The following is a 25312-nucleotide window of genomic DNA, read 5'->3' as shown; positions in this document are numbered from 1 at the left end:
CTCTTTCCTTTTTTTTTTTTTTTTTTTTAATAAGACAGAGTCTCACTCTATCACCCAGGCTGGAGAGCAATGGTGCGAGCTCAGCTCATCACAACCTCTGCCTCCCAGGTTCAGGTGATTCTCCTGCCTCAGCCTTCCAAGTAGCTGGGATTACAGGCATGTGCCACCATGCCTGGCTAATTTATAGAGACTATTTCAAGTCAAAATCAGATCTGTACCTATAGTTTAGCACAGGTGTAACATAATCATTAGTCCATGTAGTTATTGAAGATAGGCAACACTAATTCTAGAAGCACCCTAAACTATTAATGTTTAATAATGTATTTTCAGTTGTTTTGTTTTAAATTTGTTGTATTAGATTATCATTTTTTCTTCTTGAACCACAACTGTAAAATATTAGAACATACTTTATTAGTAAGGAATAGATACTTTATAACTATGTTCCCAGTTTAATGCAGCAAAAGGGATTATTTTTGAAGCCATATATTATGTAACTTAGAAAATCTAAATATGAAGTAATTTATTTTTCTTATACATTGAATTACGATTTGTTTTTTACTTTTTTTTTTTGGATGGAGTCTCACTCTGTTGCCCAGGCTGAAGTGCAGTGGTGTGATCTTGGCTCGCTACAACCTCTGCCTCCTGGGTTCAAACAATTCTCCTGGCTCAGCCACTCAAATAGCTGGAACTATAGGCATACACCACTATGCTTGGCTAAGTTTTTTTTTGTATATTTACTAGAGACAGGGTTTCGTCATGTTGGCCAGGCTGGTCTTGAACTCCTGACCTCAAGTGACCCACCCATCTCGGCCTCCCAAAGTGCTGGGATTAGAGTCGTGAGCCACTGCACCCGGTCATTGTTCACGTTTTTGAAAAAGTGTATAATTACATACCAGTTCTTTGAAATGAAGTGTTTTATAACTTGGGTTTCAGCTGGGTGTGGTGGCTCATGCCTGTAATTCCAGCACTTTGGGAGGCCAAGGTGGGTGGATCACCTGAGGTTAGGAGTTCGAGACCAGCCTGGCCAACGTGGTGAAACCCCATCTCTACTAAAAATACAAAAAATTAGCCGGGCATGGTGGCGCTTCCCTGTAGTCCGAGCTATACAGGAGGCTGAGGCAGGAGAATCATTTGCATCCAAGAGATGGAGGTTGCAATGAACCAAGATCGCACCACTGCACTCGAACCTGGGCAACAGAGCGAGACTCCATCTCAAAAAATAAATAAGTAACTTTGGTTTCATTTGTTAAACAATTAATTTTTTTTTCTTTTTTTTAATGTTTTTACTGCTAGTATCTGCCAGATGCCTGTTCGTAATATTGGATAGAATAAGGTAGACAGGCCCTTTCTCAGGAAACTTTCATGGTGCTTAAGTTCTATTGCTTTGTATGATCTTCAGTCAGCATCTTAGCTTAAACAAATTATCTCTCTATGTAGCTATGGTTAGCCCCAGAATATAAGTAAAAGCTTCTTGGAGTAAAGCTTATAAGCTTGATTAGGGAAAGACAAGATAGGATTGTTAGGAAGTTATGATGTTCATTAATCTTCTGGCTGGGAAATATTTCTTCGAAGAGAGGAATTTGCAAAGCTAGAAACGTGATTTCCACAATGACTCTTGTTGGAGAGGACCTACTGAAAATACTTACTCAAGATTTTGAAACTCAGGCCAGGTGCAGTGGCTCATGCCTGTAATCCCAGCACTTTGGAGACCGAGGCGGGTGGATCACCTGAGGTCAGGAGTCCGAGACCAGCCTGAGCAACATGGTGAAACCCCGTCTCTACTAAAACAATAGAAAACATTAGCCAGGCATGGTGGCACGTGCCTATTTGGGAGGCTGAGGCGAGAGAGTCGCTTGAACCAGGGAGGCAGAGGTTGCAGTGAGCCGAGATCACACCACTGCACTCCAGCATGGGCAACAGGGTGAGACTGTCTCAAAAAAAGAAACAAAAAAACCCCAAGATTTTGAAAGTCAGATTTGACATGTTATTTGGCGTTTATATTCTAGAGGTAGAATGATAGCCTGAACAGATCAGATCATCCTCAAGTCTCAGAGTTATCTAATGATTAGTGTATGGGTGCAAGTTATCAGCACCTAGGTGTATTAAGAATGCATTATAAACAACTGACAAATTTATTTTGTAGGGAATTATAGTTTATGTGATTTAGAAATACTTATTTTCATATTTGAAGCAAATGTCTAGTCAATATCAGGCTGTCTCCAAAGTGTGGCCATTTCAGCTAATGGTCCCACCGCATTTATATTAGGCTGTAAGTAATGTATTTAACTGCAATTAGCATCTCTAAAATGTTGAGAGAGCTGTAACTGGGACCCAGTCTGGCATACTCACATTACGGCCTTGTCCACCTTTTTAACTATACAGTCAGGTCACATTTTTTGGGCTATGGAGTCCTATGTATGCAAGAAAGAAGAACTAGGATTTAATGTCGAGAAAATTAGATATATTTTTTATATTTAATGATTATTTTCTATTGCTAAATATTTTTATTTTTAATTTCTAATTCTTAACTACATAAAATATATTTGACTTTAAAAAGATTATGGCTATAATAATAAAGAAAAATAAGCATATTTCTTTTAACCTTTCTTATTTTGTTCCTAACATATTAGGTTGATGTAAAAGTAATTGTGGTTTCAGACCATGAGTTTTAAATCATTATAACTAGGCTCAAACACATCTTTATGAATAAAAATAGAAACCATTACGATCAACACATTTTTGCCAATGAGAATTAAGTTTTTTTATTCCTGTAGTATAAAAATCCATGCTTTGGAATTCTACGAACTCTTAGAAAGCATTTTCTGCATCCTGCCTTGCCTGTGGAAGCATTTTCCCTGCAAAAAGTTGTTGAGATGCTTGAGGAAGTGGCAGTCAGTTGGTGAGAGGTCAGGTGAATGTGATGGATGAGGCAAAACTTGTAGCCCAGTTCATTCAACTTTTGAAGCATTGGTTATGTGACATGTGGTTGGGCGTTGTCATGGAGAAGACTTGGGCCCTTTCTGTTGACCAATGCTGGCTATAGGTGTTGCAGTTTTTGGTGCATCTCATTGATTTGCTGAGCATAATTCTCAGATGTAATTATTTCACCAGGATTCAAAAAGCTGTCATGGATCAGAATGGCAGCAGACCAGGAAACAGTGACTATGATCTTTTTTTTAGTGCAAGTTTGACTTTGGGAAGTGCTTTGGAGCTTCTTCTCGGTCCAGTCACGAGGCTGGTCGTCACCCACTTTTCGTCACACAATCTGATCGAGAAATGGTTCGTTGTTGCATAGAATAAGGGAAGACGACGCTTCAAAACGATGAGAGCTTTGAGCTTTCTTATTGAGCTTTTGGGGGTTTATTTAGTTATTTGTTTGTTTTGTTTTGTTTTTGAGATAGAGTCTCACTTTGTTGCCCAGGCTGGAGTGTCATGGCTCAGTCTGGGCTCACTGCAATCTGCCTCTCGGGTTCAAGCAATTCTCCTGCCTCAGTCTCCCAAGTTTCTGGGACTACAGGCATGTGCCACCATGCCTGGCTAATTTTTGTATCTTTAGTAGAAACAGGGTTACACCATATTGGCCAGGGTGGTCTCGAACTCCTGACCTTAGGTGATCCACCCACCTCGACCTCCTAAAGTGCTGAGATTGCAGGTATGAGCCACCATGCCTGGTCTTATTGAGCTTTCTAATTTGCTTCAAATGCCGAATGGTCGACGGTGAGTTCTTCTGCAACTTCTTGTGTAGTTGTAAGAGGATCAGCTTCGATCATTGCTCTCAATTGGTTGTTGTCTACTTCCTATGGCCAGCCACTATACCACTCCTCTTCAAGGCTCTCATCTCCTTTGCAAAACTTTTTGAACCTTCACTGCACTGCATGTTCATTAGCAGTTCCTGGGCCAGATGCGTTGATGTTGCAAGTTGTTTCCACTACTTCTTGACCCGTTTTGAACTCGAATAAGAAAATTACTCACATTTGTTTTTTGTCTAACATCATTTCCATAGTCTAAAATAAACATAAACAGCAAGTAATAAGTTATTAACAAGAAAATATAAAGCGAGAAATGCTCATTAAAATGATGTATAACATAACCACATTTATTTAAGAACATATTCCAATATCAAACTGCAAATTTCAACAATGCAAAAACCACAATTACGTTTGCACCAACTTAAATATTTATTTTTATATCTGTGAATTAAGAATGCATAAGTAAAAATAATAAATAGCAACAAAACATTAAAATATTAGTGATCACATATTTCATGTAACCAGTCCATCAGTATAGGACAATTAAAAATGATTTTGCACTAGCTCTAAGATCTTTGGCAAATGCTTTGCCTAAATTTTCTCAGTTTTAAAATGAAATACCTTTTACTGAGATGTGCTGATTGATGTAGCTGCATTTCTGAATTAACTGGAAAAATATAACTTTCAGAATTGTGGTTTGTTTTATTCAGGCCTTAGTAAACTGAGAGTTTACCTAAATATATTATGGTGATTTTGGTGAACCAATATTTAATAAGCATCTGTATCCCCAGCCCTGGCAATACAAAGATGAACAAGCTGAGTTTGCTCATAAATCAGTCAGAAGTTGCTGTATGTTTTCTACCATGTAATTCATTGTCTTCTCAGTTTGTACCTATTAGCATTAAATCTCTGATTTCCAGGAACAAAGTTTCTAAATTGCCAGCAAATGTATTCTAATTTTGAAACTAGTACAATAATCCATCTAGTCAAAAAGTTATAAGATGATGGTTAAATATAACAAAATATTTTGGTGCTAAAGCTCAGCCTTACACTGTTTTGTATATACACAAATAAATTATATCCACAACCTGAACTTGAAGCAAATATTGTGAATTTTTCAGAGATGTATACCTCAGTGGAAAAGGGAAGCCTGTAGCATTGAATGCCTTTACTGTTTTTGTTTGTCTGCGTTTTAGCTTTTGTTTTGTTTTATTTTGACAGAGGGTGGGCCACTGTTCTTACTTTTTAGTCTTTATAGTGGAGTTTTTTGGAGAGGGCATTACTAAATGCATGTTAAATTGGTGAAATATGAGTGGAAAATTGTCACTTGGCACTATTCAAGAGTGAATTTCAGTGTGCAATCAATGAAAATATGATCTGTTTTATCCAGGTTGGTGCTCTTTTTGTATTGCCATGTACCGTTAGTAACATACTTATTCCACCTCCCAACCAACTCAGTTCAAGAAAATGGAAGGAATATATAGCTAAAAAGCCTAAAACAATCAGTGGTGAGTATTACATGTTTCAATTGTTTTAATGATGCAGCATAGTTAATGTATGTATCAAATTTGAAGTGAAGATAACATTTCTATATGAGAAAACAGTATTTCATATTATTGCTGTTGATTACCAGGAGTCTACATCATTTTCAGATTTTTAATTGCAACCTACTGTAACATAAAGTATCTCTAACCATATTCATTTTAAATGCTAGTGATCTAAAGGCAGAACTCTTGGTTCATTAGATAGCTAATTATATTGAACATGGGTTTTTTTAGAGATGTTTCAGGAATCAAATATGTGAAAAGAGCGGTTCATTTATTATATGGTACATTTAAAAAAAAAAAAAAACCTGTGATAATTTTTTGAAGAAATTAGTAGAAGTTATTTATTTATTTATTTAGAGATAGAGTCTCACTTTGCCACCCAGGCTAGAGTGTGATGGCACGATCTTGGTTCATTGCAACCTCCACCTCCTGGGTTCAAATGATTCTCCTGCTTCAGCCTCCCTAGTAGATGGGATTACAGGCACCCACCACCACGCCTGGCTAATTTTTGTATTTTTAGTCGAGATGGAGTTTCACCATGTTGGCCAGGCTAGTCTCGAACTCTTGACCTCAAGTGATCCGCCCGCCTCCGCCTCCCAAAGTGCTAGGATTACAGGCATGGGCCACCGCGCCTGACCTAAGGTTTTTTATTCAACAGTTTAACTGTATCTTACACAATATTCCAAGTATTCTATTTTAGATATACTGATTCATTTAATTTTGTAGTAACCCCGTATACTTATTTTTATCCCCATTTTACAGATGAAGGAATTGGAGCTTAGAGAAGTGACAAAGCTATTAGTTGACAGAACCTACGGCTCTGTCACTTCTCCAAGGGTTTGAACCTGTGCTCTTGTGCTCTCTACCACTACTCTGTGTTCCCACTCGGTTCCTCTAGTATATTCAAGATATCTTTATCCAAATGAAAATTTCTGTTATAAAATCAGAGATTAAGTCTAAACCCTAGTATTTCATGAGGTGATTGTGGCTTAGAATGTTAAAATTACTTTCCCAAAGTCACATTGGTGAAATGTGTTCCATCATACTTTGGCTTTGATGTGTGTTTTTTAAATTGAACAAAAACTTTTTACTTTTTTTTAGCTTATAGTTTTTGTGACCCATAATGTGATGGGACTAAGAGCTGTAATTGAGACATGTGTACCAGAAGAATTATGAAGAAATCTGTAGAAATACTCCACAGGGCCCTTGAATTTTGAGGAATACAATTTTAAAAGCAGTAGCTTATACAGTATAGATTTTCTATTTTTCCATATAAGAAACAGGAGAGATACTGAATTCTATTTTAGCAGATGTTGAATTCCAAATGTAGGTAAGATATCTATGTGGAAATTTAAATGTAGAGTTTGAATTTTAGGTACAGATCTCTAGATAATAGGGCTGGATATTTGGATTTTGAGTTTTCCAGCAGTTTTATCTATTGTGTAATAAGCCACCCCAAAACTTAGTGACTTGAAAGAGCAAACACTTTATTTGCTTATAGTTTTGCAGTCTGAGCTGCCCTCAGCATCTACTGATCTCACCAGAGGTCATTGATGTGGGCGTTTTGAACTTGCAAATCATTTGGGGGCTGGGTTCAGCGGAGCTGGCTGGCTTTTTCTCTCCATTTAGTCTCAGAGCCTTTTCCTTGCTACATGGTCTTCTCACATGATCTCTCCTGCAAGTTAGCTGGAGTTTTTCCATGGTGGCTCAGGACAAACATATAGAACTTGAAACTACCAAGACTTTTTAAGGCTTAATCCCAGGACTTTACTTCTGTTACATTCTGTTATTTAGAGCTAGTTACAAGAATAGTCCAAATTCAAGGAGGAAGTACCTATCTAAAGATGTGAATAATAGGAAGCCACCAATGTAAAAAGTCTACCATAGGTGCCTACTAGTTAGGAATGTAGAATGTTAGTTAGGAATGGTTGAAAACAACAACATATAAAGAACATGGCTAGAGAAGAGAGCTAAGGATAGAATCTTTAGAAATACAGTCATCCCTCAGTATCCACTGGGAATTGGTTCCAGGACCCCTGTGGATAACAAAATTCCTAGATGCTCAAACCCCTCATATAAAATGGAGTAATAGTTGCATATAACCTGTGCACATTCTCCTGTATACTTTAAATCATCTCTAGATTACTTGTAATGCCTGATACAATGTAAATGCTATGTAAATACTTGTTATACTATATGGTTTTTAAAATTTATATTCTTCTCAGTTATTAATTTGTTATTTTTAAATTTTTTCTGGAATATTTTCAATTCGTGGTTGGTTGAATCCACAGTGTGAAACCCATAGATGTAGAGGGCAAATTGTACCTGCATGTAAGGTGAAAGTGGAGGGAAAGTTAGGGAATGATATGGTAAATGATCTTTGGAAGACCCTAGCAAGTTATCGTTAACATCCGCATTAAAATACCATTGATAAAGAGCATGGTGCAAAGTGGGGGAATAAAGGAGCATCAAACTGGGTTTTTACACTTGAGGAAGTAGATTCATGGTCTTTTTCTTTGTGAAATTTATACTCAAGTGAGGAAAGTACCTAGGAAAATAATTATAAGTCTGTTTAGCCAACATTGTGAAGGCAAAATGAAAGGTACTTCCAGAGTGTATCACCTAACATAGCCTTTAGCTTTTGTTTTGTTTTAAAACAAAACATAGCCTTAAGAGTTCAAGAGAAGTTTCCTGTAGGAGGAGACATTATTACTGTAACTTACGGCACCATACTAATACATGAATAAGTGCAGCTTTTAACCATTCTCATCTCACAGGGAACAAATATATATTTGGTAATTTTGGCACTTGCTAAAACAAAATCGGAAATAGATTTTCTGAGTGGCAATATAATCAATTTCACTTATTCTACATATAATCATGGAATAATACTGATCCATTTCTCAGCTTTACATGTGTCCAAAATTGATTAAACATATGTAGACATATGCAATCAGTTAATCATAATATTAACATCTCCTCAGTAAACTTGAGTATATTCTGGCAGCCCATTCATTATTTATTTTTCCTCTTGTAACTTTCTCCAACTTCAAACAACCATTATGTTGGAACTTCTGATTTTAAGGTAATTTACTCTTAACTTAGGTGTGGGGTTTTTTTGGCATGATTTCCATTGTAATTTTAAGAAAATACCATGTGGCTTGATTTGATTTTTTAAAATTATCTCTTCTTGAAATTTGAGCATTAATATTGGTAACTTGTGAATAATAATAAGACACAGATCACATAATCTTTGAAGCCAGATTGTTGATTACTGATTAGACTGGACCATTAAGGGCTGATTAAGCTGACACTTTACAGTATTTTAAAAAAAAAATCTTAGAAGTAGAAATAAAATCAAACTGGACAGTTGATTATTCAGTTCTCTTCTACCCATAATCCTCTCTGTAGGAGAAATTCTTACCCATTAATGGAATTTTTTTTTTGTAAAAATAGAGAAGCTGAGTTTTAGCTAATGTAAAAGCTTCAATAACTCACACCTGGCAAACTTCCTATCCCTTCCTAGCATCACTAACAATACCCTTTCTCACTATCATATAGCGACTCTCAGATCATTCTCCTACACCATGACTCTGTTTCTCCACAGTCTTCTGAATTATGCCCAGCTGTTCTCTGTTGTTGCCACATATGTTCCAGAATCTTCATTCTAACTTTGTACTGTTTCCTGAAAGTATTCCTTGATTTTACTCCTTTGTGACTTTATTATTCATTCATACATCTAGTGAGTTATACCTTTTATTCATTTATTTGAATATACAGCAGATATTGTGTATCAGGCATGGTACTGTTATCTTGGGGTTACTGATCCATGAGATAGACTTGAGTCTTCCTCTAATGGAATTCACACTGTACCACAGAAAATAGATATTCAGAAGTTATTATAACATTGTATTTAGTAGTCACTGACTCGGAAAAATCCCCAAGACATACTGAATGAAAAAAGCAAGGTATGCAATAGTTATACTATTATTAATCATAAAAACAACTTTATGTGTATTGAACATTTAAACATATTTGTATATGCATTAAGTATCTGCTTTTTCAACAGATATTTTTATCGAGCACTTACAATATATTAAGCACTGTTTTACATGCTGGACCAGCAGTAAATAGAACAACATCCTTGCCCTAATGGAGCTTACTTTATGGTGGAGGTAACAGGTTTAGTTTTTCCCCCAGATAGCCATAGGACTAGTTCCTAATTTTTTCAGGTCTTTACTCCAAAATCATTTTTCTCTTTTAGGACCTTTTTTGCCAGCCCATCTAACGTTGCAAACAGACTCTTCTCCTGACCTCTTATTCATCTTCCTAGCTTTATCTTTTTGCCTTAATACTCATGCTGTCTAATGTACTAAATGTGTGTCTGCCTGACACTTAACAGTTACTCAAAAGTGTTTGTTAAATAATGAGTGAAGTATATATTTCTAGGTAGTAATAACTGCTCTCCAGACAGTTAAAGAAAGACTTTGAATGAACTCCATCCATGTAGTATGAACCAAAATTTGTGCTCCAATTTTTATCAGTTTCATCCTTTGATGAAATAAAAAATATATATGTATTAATTTGAACCATATGTTGTTTTTGTATATCAAAAATTGTTTTGTATCAGCAGTTTCATAGAGTGAACTAAAATGGACAAACAGTGCCCAATTTGAAGTATGGTTTAATTATAATAGCAAATGAATGCCTTTTAAAACTGGTATTCAATTAATTCCCAGAAATTATTATGATACAGGAAAAATGCAAAAGCACTGTACAAACAAATGCAATTAAGTCAACCATATTACATTTCAAAAGAAAAATGTCTATATGTAAAACTTACTGAGAAGACAGATGAATAGTGAAAAATGGCTGGCTCACCATGTTTACAGAGATATTTTATGAAGTTGTCAAAAAATTAAATGATCACGTGCAACCTAAACAAATCATAGATAAGTAATAAAAAATTTTATCTCCCAATATTGAAGGCCTACTATGTGCCATATGCTGTGGATTCATTATCTTTAATTCTCAAAACAATATTGAGAAGTAGGTTTTTAAAAAATCCTTTATATTACAATTGAGAAAAATAAGGTAATCAAGGAAACCAAGAACCTTATCTAATGTCACAGGGTGGGATTAGCATTTCTACCTAATTTTGAATGTATCTAAAGGCCATGCATGATTTTTTTTGTCACATAATGTATACTTTCATTGAAAATAATTTTTTAAACTTGGTCTTTTTGGCCTTTGATAAACACCCCTTCATGCTAAAACTCTCAATAAGCTAGGTATTGATGGAACGTATCTCAAAATAATAAGAGCTATTTATGACAAACCCATAGCCAGTATCATACTGAATGAACAAAACCTGGAACGATTCCCTTTGAAAACTGGCACAAGACAAGGATGCCCTCTCTTACCACTCCTATTCAACATAGTATTGGAAGTTCTGGCCAAGGTAATCAGACAAGAGAAAGAAATTAAATGGTATTCACATAGGGAGAGAGGAAGTCAAATTGTCTGTTTGCAGATGACATGATTGTTTATTTAGAAAACTCCATCGTCTCAGCCCAAAATCCCCTTAAGCTGATAAACAACTTCAGCAAAGTCTCAGAATATAAAATCAGTGTGCAAAAATCACAAGCATTCCTATACACCAATAATAGACAAACAGAGAACCAAATCATGAGTGAACTCACAATTGCTACAAAGAGAATAAAATACCTAGGAATCCAGCTTACAAGGGATGTGAAGGACCTCTTCAAGGAGAACTACAAAGCACTGCTCAAGGAAATAAGAGAGGACACAAACAAATAGAAAAATATTTCATGCTCATAGACAGGTGGAATCAGTACTGTGAAAATTGCCTTACTGCCCAAAGTAATTTATAGATTCAATGCTATCCCCATCAAGCTACCACTGACTTTCTTCACAGAATTGAAAAACTACTTTACATTTCATATGACACCAAAAAAGAGCTCGTATAGCCAAGACAATCCTAAGCAAAAAGAACAAAGCTGGAGGCATCACACTACCTGACTTCAAACTATACTACAAGACTACAGTAACCAAAACAGCATGGTGCTGGTACCAAAACAGATATATAGACCAATGGAACAGAACAGAGGCCTTAGAAATAATGCCACACATCTACAACCATCTGATCTTTGACAAACCTGACAAAAACAAGAAATGGGGAAAGGATTCCCTATTTACTAAATAGTGCTGTAAAAACTGGCTAGCCATATGCAGAAAGCTGAAACTGGACCCCTTCCTTACACCTTATACAAAAATTAACTCAGGATGGCTTAAAGATTTAAAAGTAAGACCTAAAATCATACAAACCCTAGAAGAAAACCTAGGCAATTCCATTCAGGACATAGGCATGGGCACAGACTTCATGACTAAAACACCAAAAGCAATGACAACAAAAGCCAAAATTGACAAATGGGATCTAATTAAACTAAAGAGCTTCTGCACAGAAAGAAACTATTATCAGAGTGAACAGGTAACCTGCAGAATGGGAGAAAAATTTTGCAATCTATCCATGTGACAAAAGGCTAAAATCCAGAATCTACAAGGAACTTAAACAAATTTACAAGAAAAAAGCAAACAACCCAATCAAAAAGTGGGCAAAGGATATGAACAGACACCTCTCAAAAAAGACATTTATACAGTCAATAAACATATGAAAAAAAGCTCATCATCACTGGTCATTACAGAAATGCAAATCAAAACCACAATGAGATAACCATCCCACGCCAGTTAGAATGATGATCATTGAAAAGTCAGGAAACAACAGATGCTGGAGAGGATGTGGAGAAATAGGAACACTTATACACTGCTGGGAGTCTAAATTAGTTCAACCATTGTGGAAGACAGTGTGGCAATTCTTTAAGGATCTAGAACCAGAAATACCATTTGACCCAGCAACCCCATTACTGGGCATATACCCAAAGAATTATAAATCCTTCTACTATAAAGACACATGCACATATATGTTTGTTGTGGCACTATTCGCAATAGCAAAGACTTGGAACCAACCCAAATGCCCTTCAATGATAGACTTGATAAAGAAAATGTGGCACATATACATCATGGAATACTATGCAGCCATAAAAAAGAATGAGTTCATGTCCTTTGCAGGGACGTGGATGAAGCTGGAAACCATCATTCTCAGCAAACTAACAGAAGAACAGAAAATCAAACACTGCATGTTCTCACTCTTAAGTGGGAGTTAAACAATGAGAACACATGGACACAGGGAGGGGAACATCACACACTGGGGCCTGTCAGGGGATGGGGGGCTAGGAGAGGGATAGCATTAGGAGAAATACCTAATGTAGATGACGAGTTGATGGGTGTAGCAAACCACCATGGCACGTGTATACCTATGTAACAAACCTGCACATTCTGTACATGTATCCCGGAACTTAAAATTTAATTAAAAAAAAAAAAAAAACTTAGTCTTTTCAATTTTATGTCTTGATGTTTGTGGAAATAATTTATTCTCATGTAGCAGAATAATAGTATCTCACAATTTTATAATTCTAGATGTTTGATAATTTTAGAAGTCTAAACTTGAATATTGCCTCATATTTTTAAAATTGGAATTCTTTTGAAAAGAAATGTGTTAAAGGTACTCTTGGAGAAAATCATATCTGTTTTGTTGACTAACAATTCTTCTAATAAAAATATTTTTAGAGGGACTAGACTAATGACTGATAAAATGTTTTCAAATAATGAAGCATGTGCCTTTTTCACATTCAAATCACCATGATGAAAATGTTTCACAATAGTGGGCTGACATCAACAGTGGATTGGATAAAGAAAATGTGGTACATATATGCCAGGAATACTACACAGCCATAAAAAAGATGGTACGTGTATGCTATGGGATGCTATGCAGCCATAAAAACGATACATAAACACCATGGACTACTATGCAGCTATAAAACGATGGTACATATACACCATGGAATACTGTGCAACCGTAAGAAATGTAGTACATGTACGCCATGGAATACTATGGAACCATGTCCTTTGCAACACCAAGGATGCAGCTGGAGGCCATTATCCTGAAGGAATTATCACAGAAACAGAAAACCAAATATCACATGTTCTCACAAATGGAGGCTAACCCTGGATATACACAAATACAAATACAGGAACAGTAGACACTGGGGACTCTAAAGGAGAGAAGTTGCTTGCTATGTTCACTGTCTGGGTGACGGGATTAATAGAAGTACAAATCTCGACATCACACAATATACCCTTATGGAAAACCTGCATATGTACCTCCTGAATCTCAACTCAAAATAAAAAATAGTGGGCTGAAACAGGTAAGGCTAAAATAGCACAGTGCAAGTGACCTATAAATTTCATCTTGAGAAATAAAGGACTGATAATGATTTTGAAAGAAATTTTAGTGACAGACACAAAGTTTTTTTTGTGTGTGTGTGTTTTTTTTTTGTTTGTTTTGTTTGTTTTTTTGTTTTTTTTTTTGAGATGGAGTCTCGCTCTGTCGCACAGGCTGGAGTGCAGTGACGCGATCTCGGCTCACTGCAATCTCCGCGTCCAGGGTTCACGCCATTCTCCTGCCGCAGCCTCCCGAGTAACTGGGACTACAGGTGCCTGCCGCCATGCCCAGCTAATTTTTTTTTTTTTTTTTTTTTTTTTTTGTATTTTTAGTGGAGACGGGGTTTTACCATGTTAGCCAGGATGGTCTTGATCTCCTGACCTCGTGATCCACCTGCCTCGGCCTCCCAAAGTGCTGGGATTAACAGGTGTGAGCCACCGCGCCCAGCCGACAAAGTATTCTTTTAGTCCACAAATATTTTTTTTGTGCCTGCTGTGTGCAAGGCATTACTGTGCTAGGAATACAGTGGTAAACCTTTCAACTAACTTGACTACCAACCTTTATTGTACACTTAACTTTATACTCATTCTTTTCAAGCACATATGGAACATGCTTCAGGACAGACCCGTATACATGCTTCCCATTAAATGAATCTCAGCAAATTTAAAAGGATAGAAATAGTATACATGATATCCTCCAATTTCAATGGAATTAAGTTAGAAATTGACAACAGAAAGAAACCTGAGAGATCTCTCAACTATTTGGAAATTAACACACTTCCGAATAACCTGTAGATCAAAGAAAAAATCAAAAAGGAAATTAGAAAATAGTTTTAACTGAATGAAAGTAAAAACAAAACATAAAATGTATGGAACACAGCTAAGGCAGTACTAAGAATATCTGAAATGCTTATCTTAGCATGGAAGAAAGATCAACAATCAATTTAACCATCAACCTCAGTAAGCAAGAAGACCTAAGTGAGTAGAAGGAAAGAAATAAACCAGAAATTAATGAATAAAATATTGAAGAATATGTCTACCAAAAGAAGTATAAGACGTGTACACTGAAAACCCCAAAGCATTACTGAGAGTAATTAAAGAAGATATAAGTAAATGGAGATACATACCATATTTAGAGTTTGGAAAACTCAGTATTATTAAGATAGAACTCCAAATTCAACCCAATGCTTATCAAAGTTCCAGCAGGACTTTCTGTAGAAATTGACAAACTGCAGAAGTTCAAGACCAGCCTGGCCAACATGGCGAAACCCCATCTCTACAAAATATATATATATATAGACACATACAAAAATTAGCTGGGCATGGTGGCAGGCGCCTGTAATCCCAGCTGCTCTGGAGGCTGAGGCAGGGGAATCGCTTGAACCCAGGAGGCAGAGGTTGCAGTGAGCCGAGATCATGCCACTGCACTCCAGCCTGGGTGATAAAGCGAGACTCCATCTCAAAAAAATAAATAAATAAATAAAAATAAAAAAGACATAAAAGAAATTGACGAACTAATCCTAAGTTTATATGGAATTGCAAAGCACCTAAAATGACCAGAACAATTTTGAAAAGTAAAAACAACATTTGAGAACTTAGCTACCTGATTTTATGACTTTATTATAAAGCCACAGTTATCAAGACATTGTGGTGTTGGGCTAAGAATACATAGATCCATGGAACAGAATAGAGTCAGATGCCAATGGCAAAAGGACAGTCTCAACACACTGCTGGAAAACTTGGATATCCATATGTAAAAATTATGTATATGTATATATATGTATTTAGCCTTTTACTTTAAATGAAAATTAGCTCAAAATGGGTCATATAACTAAATTCAAGAGCTAAAATTATAAAACTTTTGTAAGATAACATAGATAACAAATCTATAAATTAGAAAAAGAAAACAAATCTATAGAGTAGAATTCACCAAGGTTCAGATGCTTACTTTATGATAAACACTATTAGAACATTTGAAAACAAGCTACGTAGAGAAAATAGTTCCAATCATATATCTGATAATGGACAGATATATTTGAAAAATTCTCACAATTTTATATATAATAAAACAACCCAATTAATAAGTGAGCGAAATGCTTGAATAGACATTTCACCAAAGAAGATACATGAATGACTAGTAAACTCCATGAAAAGATGCCCGACATCATTCGTCTTTTGGGAGATGCAAATTACAACCAAAATGTGATTCTACAACACACTCACTAGAACAGCTGTAATTTAAAACAGTGACTATCATATGTTGATGTGGATGTGGAGAAACTGCACATCTCACACATTGTTGCTGGGGATGTACAATATAGCACATCTACTAAGGAAACCAGTTTGTTAGTTAAAATTGCACTTGACTGTACAACCCAGACCTTTCATTCCTAGATATTTACCCAGGAGAAATGAGAGCATATGTTTACTCAAAGGCTTATATGCAAGTGTTTATAAAAGCATTATTCGTAATAGCCAACACTTGGAAACTATGCAAATATCTATCATCTGGTGAAGAGATCTTTTTTTTGCATATAGTGGAATACTGAGGAATGAGAAGGCATGAAAAGTTTGGGGTGTACCTGAAAAACATAATGCTAAGTTTATAAATAAAGTCAGACAAGATTAGATTATTTATTGTAAGATTATATGTATGAAATTTCTATAAAAGGAGACAAAGCACATCAATGGTTGTCTGAGGCCATGGATAGAAGGGAGATCGACTGCAAAGGTGTGATGGAAGTTTCTCAAAACTGGATCATAGTGATGGATGCAAAGTTGTTTACATTTCCCGAAATTTGTTAGACCTTAATATATGTACATATGTAAATACATATGTAATTGTACACTATTAAAGTTTTTTATTTTGTGTAAGGATCACTTTTTGTAAGAATCATTTAGGTCCTTCAACCTAAATGCAGAGTTTTATTTATCTCTCTAGCGTAATGATTCTTAACACCAGCTACAAATTAGAATCATTTTGACAGTTATTTAAAGTTATTTAAAGAATCACTTTTTTTCTAAGAATCATTTAGGTCCTTCCGTCTAAATGCAGAGTTTTGTTTCTCTCTCTAGTTCAATGATTCTTAATACCAGCTGTAAATTAGAATCACCTTGACAGTTATTTTAAAAGGTCAAGCTGAGCTCTACCTGAAAATAATTCAACCCAAATCTCTGGGGTGGACCCAGGGTGTCAGTGGTTTGTTAAAGCATCTTCGGTGGTTCAAATGTATATCCAGGATTGAGAACCTCTGCCCTAGGTGGTGCTTTCCCCAACACTAGGTGACATCACTGTTACTGAAGAATCCTTTAGATGCTTTGAGGCAGAAAAAATTTAAGAATCACTGCTTTAGGCCGGGCGCGGTGGCTCAAGCCTGTAATCCCAGCACTTTGGGAGGCCGAGACGGGAGGATCACGAGGTCAGGAGTTCGAGACCATCCTGGCTAACACGGTGAAACCCCGTCTCTACTAAAAAATACGAAAAGCTAGCCGGGCGAGGTGGCTGGCGCCTGTAGTCCCAGCTACTCGGGAGGCTGAGGCAGGAGAATGGCGTAAACCCGGGAGGCGGAGCTTGCAGTAAGCTGAGATCTGGCCACTGCACTCCAGCTCGGGCGACAGAGCGAGACTCTGTCTCAAAAAAAAAAAAAAAAGAATCACTGCTTTAGGCCTTTTAATTCCTTATCTAGAAAATGAGGATACTACTACTTGCTTACTATATCTCAAACTTGTTTGAATCAAATTGGTAATGGAAGGTACACTCTTTCTAAATTCTGCAGTAGCTTTTTGTTATTCTCTCCAATCTTATATGCTTCTATGTCTGTGAAACAACAAAGAAATAATTGCTGTTCATAATGAATAAGATCTGGAAATATCTTCTGAATGGCCTCTCTATTCATTGTAGCTTTCAAATTGTGTATTTTTTTATATTGCAATTAAGAGGAAATGTGTATAGTTTATGACCCTAATATTACTTAATTGTTTAAAATAGTCATGGTGGAATTTATAAATCCTGTGTTTTTATAATTTTCACAGTAGTGAGTTATACACCTACTCAACAGTACTATCCTTTTTTTTTTCTTTTTCTTTTTTCTCTTTTTGAGACGGAGTCTTGCTTTGTTCCCCAGGCTGGAATGTAGTAGCATGATCTCGGCTCATTGCAACCTCCCCCTCCTGGGTTCAAGCGATTCTCCTGCCTCAGCCTCCTGAGTAGCTAAGATTACAGGCGTGTGCCACCATGCCCGGCTAATTTTTTGTATTTTTAGTAGATATGGGGTTTCACCGTGTTAGCCAGGATGGTCTTGATCTCCTGACCTCATGATCCACCCACTTCAGCCTCCCAAAGTGCTGGGATTACAGGTGTGAGCCACCACGCCCGGCCAGTACTGTCATTTTTTAAACTCTTTTAGATTTTTTAAAAAGTTGAGCCACAGTCATTTTGTCAGTGGCAGCCTAGTTTTATGCTAAATTGTTCAAAGCTTAGTCTGATGAATACGATGGGGTGTCAGGCTAGGAAATACATTTTTGAAGATACTTTATGCATATAAAGTAATTAGATTGATTTTTTTTTCTTGTGCCTCCCCAGCTGGCACTAAGGGCTGTTTCAAAAGTTAAGTCGAGAGTTAAACAGCGATCTCATTGTTGAAAAGAGTGTAGCCTCCTAAGATGCCTACATTGGAAACTAGATTTTGTTTTAATATTTCATTTTTGGAATGATTATTAAAATAATTGGTTATAAAAGCAACAGCAGCAAAAGCCAAAATTGACAAATGGGATCTAATTAAACTAAAGAGCTTCTGCACAGCAAAAGAAACTACCATCAGAGTGAACAGGCAACCTACAGAATGGGAGAAAATTTTTGCAATCTACTTATCTGACAAAGGGCTAATATCCAGAATCTACAAAGAACTCAAACAAATTTACAAGAAAAAAACAAACAACTCCATCAGAAAGTGGGCAAAGGATATGAACAGACATTTCTCAAAAGAAGACATTCATACAGCCAACAGACACATGAAAAAATGCTCATCATCACTGGCCATCAGAGAAATGCAAATCAAAACCACAATGAGATACCATCTCACACCAGTTAGAATGGCCATCATTAAAAAGTCAGGCAACAACAGGTGCTGGAGAGGATGTGGAGAAATAGGAACACTTTTACACTGTTGGTGGGATTGTAAACTAGTTTAACCATTATGGAAAACAGTATGGCAATTCCTCAAGGATCTAGAACTAGATGTACCATATGACCCAGCCATCCCACTACTGGGTATATACCCAAAGGATTATAAATCATGCTGCTATAAAGACACATGCACACGTATGTTTATTGCGGCACTATTCACAATAGCAAAGACTTGGAATCAACCCAAATGTCCATCTGTGACAGACTGGATTAAGAAAATGTGGCACATATACACCATGGAATATTATGCAGCCATAAAAAAGGATGAGTTTGCGTCCTTTGTAGGGACATGGATGCAGCTGGAAACCATCATTCTTAGCAAACTATCACAAGAACAGAAAACCAAACACCGCATGTTCTCACTTATAGGTGGGAACTGAACAATGAGATCACTTGGACTCGGGAAGGGGAACATCACACATCAGGGCCTATCATGGGGAGGGGGAAGGGGGGAGGGATTGCATTGGGAGTTATACCTGATATAAATAACGAATTGATGGGTGCTGACGAGTTGATGGGTGCAGCACACCAACATGGCACAAGTATACATATGTAACAAACCTGCACGATATGCACATGTACCCTAGAACTTAAAGTATAATAAAAAAAAAAAAGAAAAAAAAAGAAAAAAATTGGTTATATTATTTTGCCTTTTCTTTATGAACATGTATAATAACTATCAGTCAGAATATTCACTTACCTAGAATATCCTGTTTCCCCCATAGTCCTGGGATATCTTTTTTCCTTCTATCATGTGGAATATTATTTATCCTTTAGATTATTAAAATTTTGTTTTCCTATTAACCATTAAAATGAGTGTTACAGGGTTTTAAGAACCACCAAGAAACTTATTGACAAAGAATATAACTTGATTTTTATTATAAAAGTTTTTTTTGCTAATACTAATAAAGACATAAGACTTTATTGTGGTTTATGTTTTATCTGTAAACTTTGATGCAACTAATAGACACTTGGTAGTTTCTGCTTCTCCCATTTTATCTGTATAGTATTATCCAAAATATATGTATGCTTTTGGTGGAGAAGGGGCATACAAGCTAACACCTTATCAAATGATAATGTAAATAAACATAGCAGTTGAAAATAGACAGACTTTTTTTTAGTAATCATTTTCCCTTATTACTTTAGGAAGAGTGATGAGGCTGGAATAACTATGCTAATTGTAAATCTGTTACTCTCTGTGGCATTTACATAAAAGTTATTTAATAAGTCTTCAATTAACACCTGCCAAATCTGGAGCAACATTTTTTAAATGACTGCAGAGTCATTATGGCTAGGAGAATTCTTTACAGTAAATATTTTTCTTTTGAGGAAAATAAGATTGTTGTAATTACAAGCTTCAGTAATTAAAATGCAAATAAAGGTGATGAGATTTAAAATAAATGTGGAAAGAATGTCATAGATAGAAGAGATATATATAAGTCGAATCAGCAAGTAGCTAAAATGGTAAATGAATTAAGGTCACTGTATCTTTTGGCAAACCTTAATTTCAAATAAAACTGGTAACAACGAGTGTTTTTCTTTTCTAATAACCTTTATTTAAATTCATGTTGTAAAACTGCAGTTTATGAACAGAATTAATGTCACCCTAGCAATCTGATTGTAAAAATTGTTTTTGTTACTTCATCATTGTTTTGGGGAATAGACTATAACCCACAGTATCTTCCTATCTCTGAAATAAACTGTAGCTATTGTAATAAAATTACAGTACTTTTTTAGTATTTGGGGATGTATATATGTGTATATATGACATTCTATATACTATATAAAAGAATCTTTTATATGCTATGTGGTTGTCTCTAAAGAACTGAAGTACTGTCAAGAACTTTCTTTTTGTAAGCAGAACTTTACATTCCTAAAATAATTTTTTAAAATACAGTTTTACTGAGATATAATGCATACCATACATTTTACCCTTTTAAAGTTTACAATTCAGTGACTTTTAAAATATAATCACAGAATTGTGCCACTATCACCACAATCAAGTGTAGGGCATTTTAATCTCCCTGGAAAGAAACCCCATATGCATTAGCAATCATTGCGCATTTCCACCACCCATTCCTCCCCCTACCCCTAAGCAACCATGTATCTATTTTGGTCTGTATAGATTTGACTGTTTGGGACATATCATAGAAGTGTAATCATATAATATCTAGTTTTTAATGACTGGCTTCTTGGACTTAGTATAATGTTTTCAAAGTTCATCCATGCTGTACATGCTGTAGCGTATGCCAGTACATCATCCTCTTTATTGCTGAATAATATTTCATCACTTAGATATACCACATTTTATCCACACATCAGTTGATGGACATTTGGGATGTTGACACTTTTAGTCTATTACGAATAATGCTGCTCTGAATATACAGGTACAGGCTTAAAATCATTTTCGGTATAAATCTAGGAGTGGAATTGCTGGGCTTCCTCTTTTTTCGGTGTCTTAAGGTAGAAGGTTAGGTTATTGATTGAGATCTTTAACACTACTTCAGCTATATTTGATAAACTTTATATCTTTCATTTATCTTAGAGTATTTTTAAATTTCCATTATGATTTCGTATTTGACCCATTGGTTATTTGTTGGCGTGTTGTTTAATTTCCCCGTATTTGTTAATTTCCCAGATTTCTCTGAATTATTAGTGTCTAAAAGGACTAATGATTTTAGTCCTTTTAAGTTTATTGTACTTTTCCATTCCAGTGTTTCCATCGGGTTTTTATTTTATATCCTTTCATCTATATTCTCTATTTGATGAGACTGCCATCATGCCTTTCATGTCTTCTTTAAGTGTGGTTTCCTTTAGTTCTTTGAACATATTTGTAATGTTTGCTTTGAAGTCTTTGTTATATTTAACTTCTGGGACCTCTCACAAATATTTTCTATCACTTGCTTTTCTCCTTCTTTAGGTATTACACATTCCTGTTTCTTTGCATGTCTCATAATTTCTTGATAAAGATGACAATTTAGGTAATATATTGTAGTTGTTGGTTAATAATTTCTCTCCCCCCTTATTAGGTTTGTTTTCTTGTTGTTTGCATATTTATTTGTTGTATGAGTTGGGCTTGTATTGCTTGTAGTATGAATTTTAATGAAGTCTGTTTGACTTTGGTGTCACTCTTCAGAGGGTGCAGCCTTCAGCGTGGCCAGATTCACCCTGGGAATCCAGTGGTCTCTGCCTGACTCACTTTCCCTTTCCCTGATACCTTCTTTGTCTGCCTCATTTGCTGTCACATGTAGCTGCTTTATACTTCACTAATTGCCATCTTCACTAATTGCTTTATTGTTTTTGACAATGCATTGGGGCTTAAATTGTTCCACATCCATTTAAATTTGATTCATTTTTGTGGGCATTCTTTGATTTGAATTCTGACACCAAGATGACGCTTCTTAGCTGTCTCATTCCCCCGTTCTCTCTAATGAACTAGATCTTTTGCTTGTTTCTCTTAATTAGGTGAACTACCAGCCTCCTTTTATTTGCTTATTACCAAGTCTCCATAGTTTTTGAGACCCCCTTTAGGCTCCAACTTACTGCAATCTGAGTCAGATGAAGTCAGTTTCTTTGGGTAGAGTTTAGGGCCTTCTGTTTTAAGGTCTCTTCCCCTGGGCAAAATCTCTGAGCCACTACTTTGGTAGCTGGGCCAGCATGTAGCTTCTGGTCTTCTTTATATACTTCTCCCAGTGTAGAAACTGCCCTGTGAATGCGCCGAGGTGGGGAATTTGGGTCCCTATTTTCTCAGCTTTCCTATCCTGGGGTAGAACTTCTACCTTATGAGTAGGAGCTAGGTGGAGAAAGAAGTCCCCGAATTCTCATCATACGCATCAGGAATTTAGTCTTTTCAACTCAGAATGAGGGGATGAGAAGTTGCTGACAGCCTGCTCCTTCCCATGAGATGCTGTAACCCTTTATTGGAAGCGAGGGAAGAGGGAGACCCATCTTTTTGGCCACAGTCACTTTGATTGGAGTTTCTGTTCATCTGCTTTGGGAATGGGTGGGGAGAAGCAGGCTGCGACTGAAGTCCTGTGGACTCTTAAAAACTAAGCCACAATCTGCTTCTTCCTATCCCATTCCCAACTCAATAGATAGAAGCTCCAGTCTGTCCAACCTGCTTCTTCCCAACCCTAATCTTAGTATATTTTCCTGAATAAATGTTTCTTAATTTGGTATATACCCTTAGGATCATTTCACCAGTTGTGCTTGTATTGCTGGGGAGTGGGTCCACAGACTTTCTCACCCTGCCATCCTGATAGCCCCTAAAATAAACTTAAGGGAAATAGAGACATAGATAACTTTTTAAAGAGGTAAGAATTCACTTTTATTCCCTGATAATCAGCCCTTAACTCTGCCTTATATATCTCAAGCCAAGGACACTTCGTTTTACCCTATCCAGAGAATAAACCTCTAATCTTCTGACAGTCATTTGCCTGAATAGAATAAGGGATCAGGAGGCCTGTTTCTCAAGTTGACTTTCAAACTCTGTTCCTATTCCAGCTTTGTTTTGCTTCCAGTGCCATCTGGGGTCACCATTCCGGACCTCTTGAGGATGCATGTATAAATTTTGCTGCTTTGGGGCTTTCTCTGCTGTTTTTCTCAGCTTCCTTAGCAGCGGAGAGATTGAAGTTTGTTGCCAATTGTTCATATACTTTTCTGCTTTCAAAGTTTAGTTGTTGTCTCTTCCAGATATTAGGTTTTTGTAGATTTATGCTATTTTGAAGATTTCTTTATTCTCATTTAGTGGAATTTCAGGAGCTAGTGAATATAAATGTTTATGTCCAACTCACCGTCTTCAACAAAAAAAGATTCTACTTCTATTTTTAATCTCAAAGGCTTCACAGTTTTTCTTCAACCTTCACTATAACCCTCACTTGATTTGCTTTTAAAATATACTAGATGCTGTCTTAACTGACCTTCACATAACTGGCATGCCAGATTAATGAATGCTCTCCATTCCCTCTGTAAAATACATTATGGATGCCCACTGCAAGAAGCAAAAAGCTACTCCCAAGTATAGCTGTACCCTTCTGCTCCCATCAATTAAGTTGTGTGTGTTTGTAGGAGTCAGTTTATTCCCCTTTAAAGAAATGGAAGCTGTAAACATTATTGATGTGGTTATTTAAGAAATATACTGTAGAACTTGGGTCAGCCATATCAAAAGTTAAAGAATGAGTACACATAAAAGATTTATGCTTTGTAATTGTTTGTTATGATTTTTTGCCTTAACAGCCTTCTCAATTAAATGAACGACTACTAGCCCTGAATGTATGAATAGCTTGTTTTAAAATAACATAAAAATTTTATTATATCCTATGGATCAAATGTATGATTCTGTTGTGTTGTGTGCTGAATTTTACCATACTTAACAAGATAATTGTTTTTGTTTAGTTCCAGATGTTGAAGTGAAAGGAGAGTGTTCAAGCTATTATCTCTTGTTACAAGGTAATGGCAATAGAAGATGTAAAGCCACATTGATTCACTCAGCCAACCAGATCAATGGCTCATTTGCACTCAGTTTAATTCACGGAAAGATGAAAACAAAGACAGAAGAAGCCAAATTGAGTAAGTGTTAACTTTAGGTATTAAAACATGTTTACATTGTTTGTGTGTGTAGTTAGCATATGTGGCTTTAAGTAGAAGAAATATTAAAAATTTAATGAATTTATTTTCTCCAAACTCCATTCTCTTTCATTAATTTACCTTTTATTTAAAACATATTATGACTTTTTTTACAAATTAATGTGCAAAGAGCAAATTCCTTTTACATTATACCTAGTAAAATTTAGTAGATCAGCCTTCACTTCTAAAAATGAAATTTTTAGTATTTTCCACTTTAAATACACGTATTTTGCTATATTTCTCATTTTCATTTACATTGTCTCAAGCCACACGTTCTATTTTATTGCCCATCTTTCCCTCTTCCCAGGCTTTATTATTTAGGTTATCGATTGCTGCATAACAAACTATCCCAAATTTAGCTTAAAAATAGCAGTTTATTATTATCTCTCATGGTCCTGTGGGTTGAATGGGCTCAGCTGGATGTTTCTATTTTGAGGTCGTGCATATGATTACAGTCACATACACTATGGCTCCAGTCATTTGAAGATTCCACAGGGCTTGATGTCTAAGATAGCTTCTTCACACCCATGTTTGGTGCCTGGGCTAAGATGGCTGGAACAGATGAGGTCTGATTTTCTCTCCACAGGCCCTTTCCTCACAGCTAGCTTGGGCTTCCTTAAAACATCATGGTCTTAGGGTAGACTGACTGACTTTTTTTTTTTTTTTTTGAGACATAGTCTTGCTCTGTCACCAGGCTAGAGTGCAGTGGCGTAATCCTTACTCACTGCAACCTCTGCCTCCCAGGTTCAAGCAATTCTCCTGCCTCAGCCTCCTGAGGAGCTGGGACTACAGGTGTGCACCACCATGCCCAGCTAATTTTTGTATTTTTAATAGAGATAGGGTTT

General features: G+C 36.2%; 1 protein-coding gene across 1 annotated transcript in view; it reads left to right on the top strand.

Annotated features, from left to right (window-relative positions):
- Nucleotides 1–25312, top strand: part of MTBP (MDM2 binding protein) — an 80648-nt gene that overhangs the window by 20700 nt on the left and 34636 nt on the right. The window contains exons 11-12 of the mRNA XM_010381471.1: nt 5140–5257; nt 24237–24410. Coding sequence (XP_010379773.1) covers nt 5140–5257; nt 24237–24410 — 292 coding nt within the window. The remainder of the gene's footprint in view (nt 1–5139; nt 5258–24236; nt 24411–25312) is intronic.

Source organism: Rhinopithecus roxellana, chromosome 9 (genome assembly GCF_007565055.1).
Source record: "Rhinopithecus roxellana isolate Shanxi Qingling chromosome 9, ASM756505v1, whole genome shotgun sequence".
In the NCBI taxonomy this organism is placed as follows: domain Eukaryota; kingdom Metazoa; phylum Chordata; class Mammalia; order Primates; family Cercopithecidae; genus Rhinopithecus; species Rhinopithecus roxellana.
This window is presented reverse-complemented; position numbering and strand designations above follow the sequence as displayed.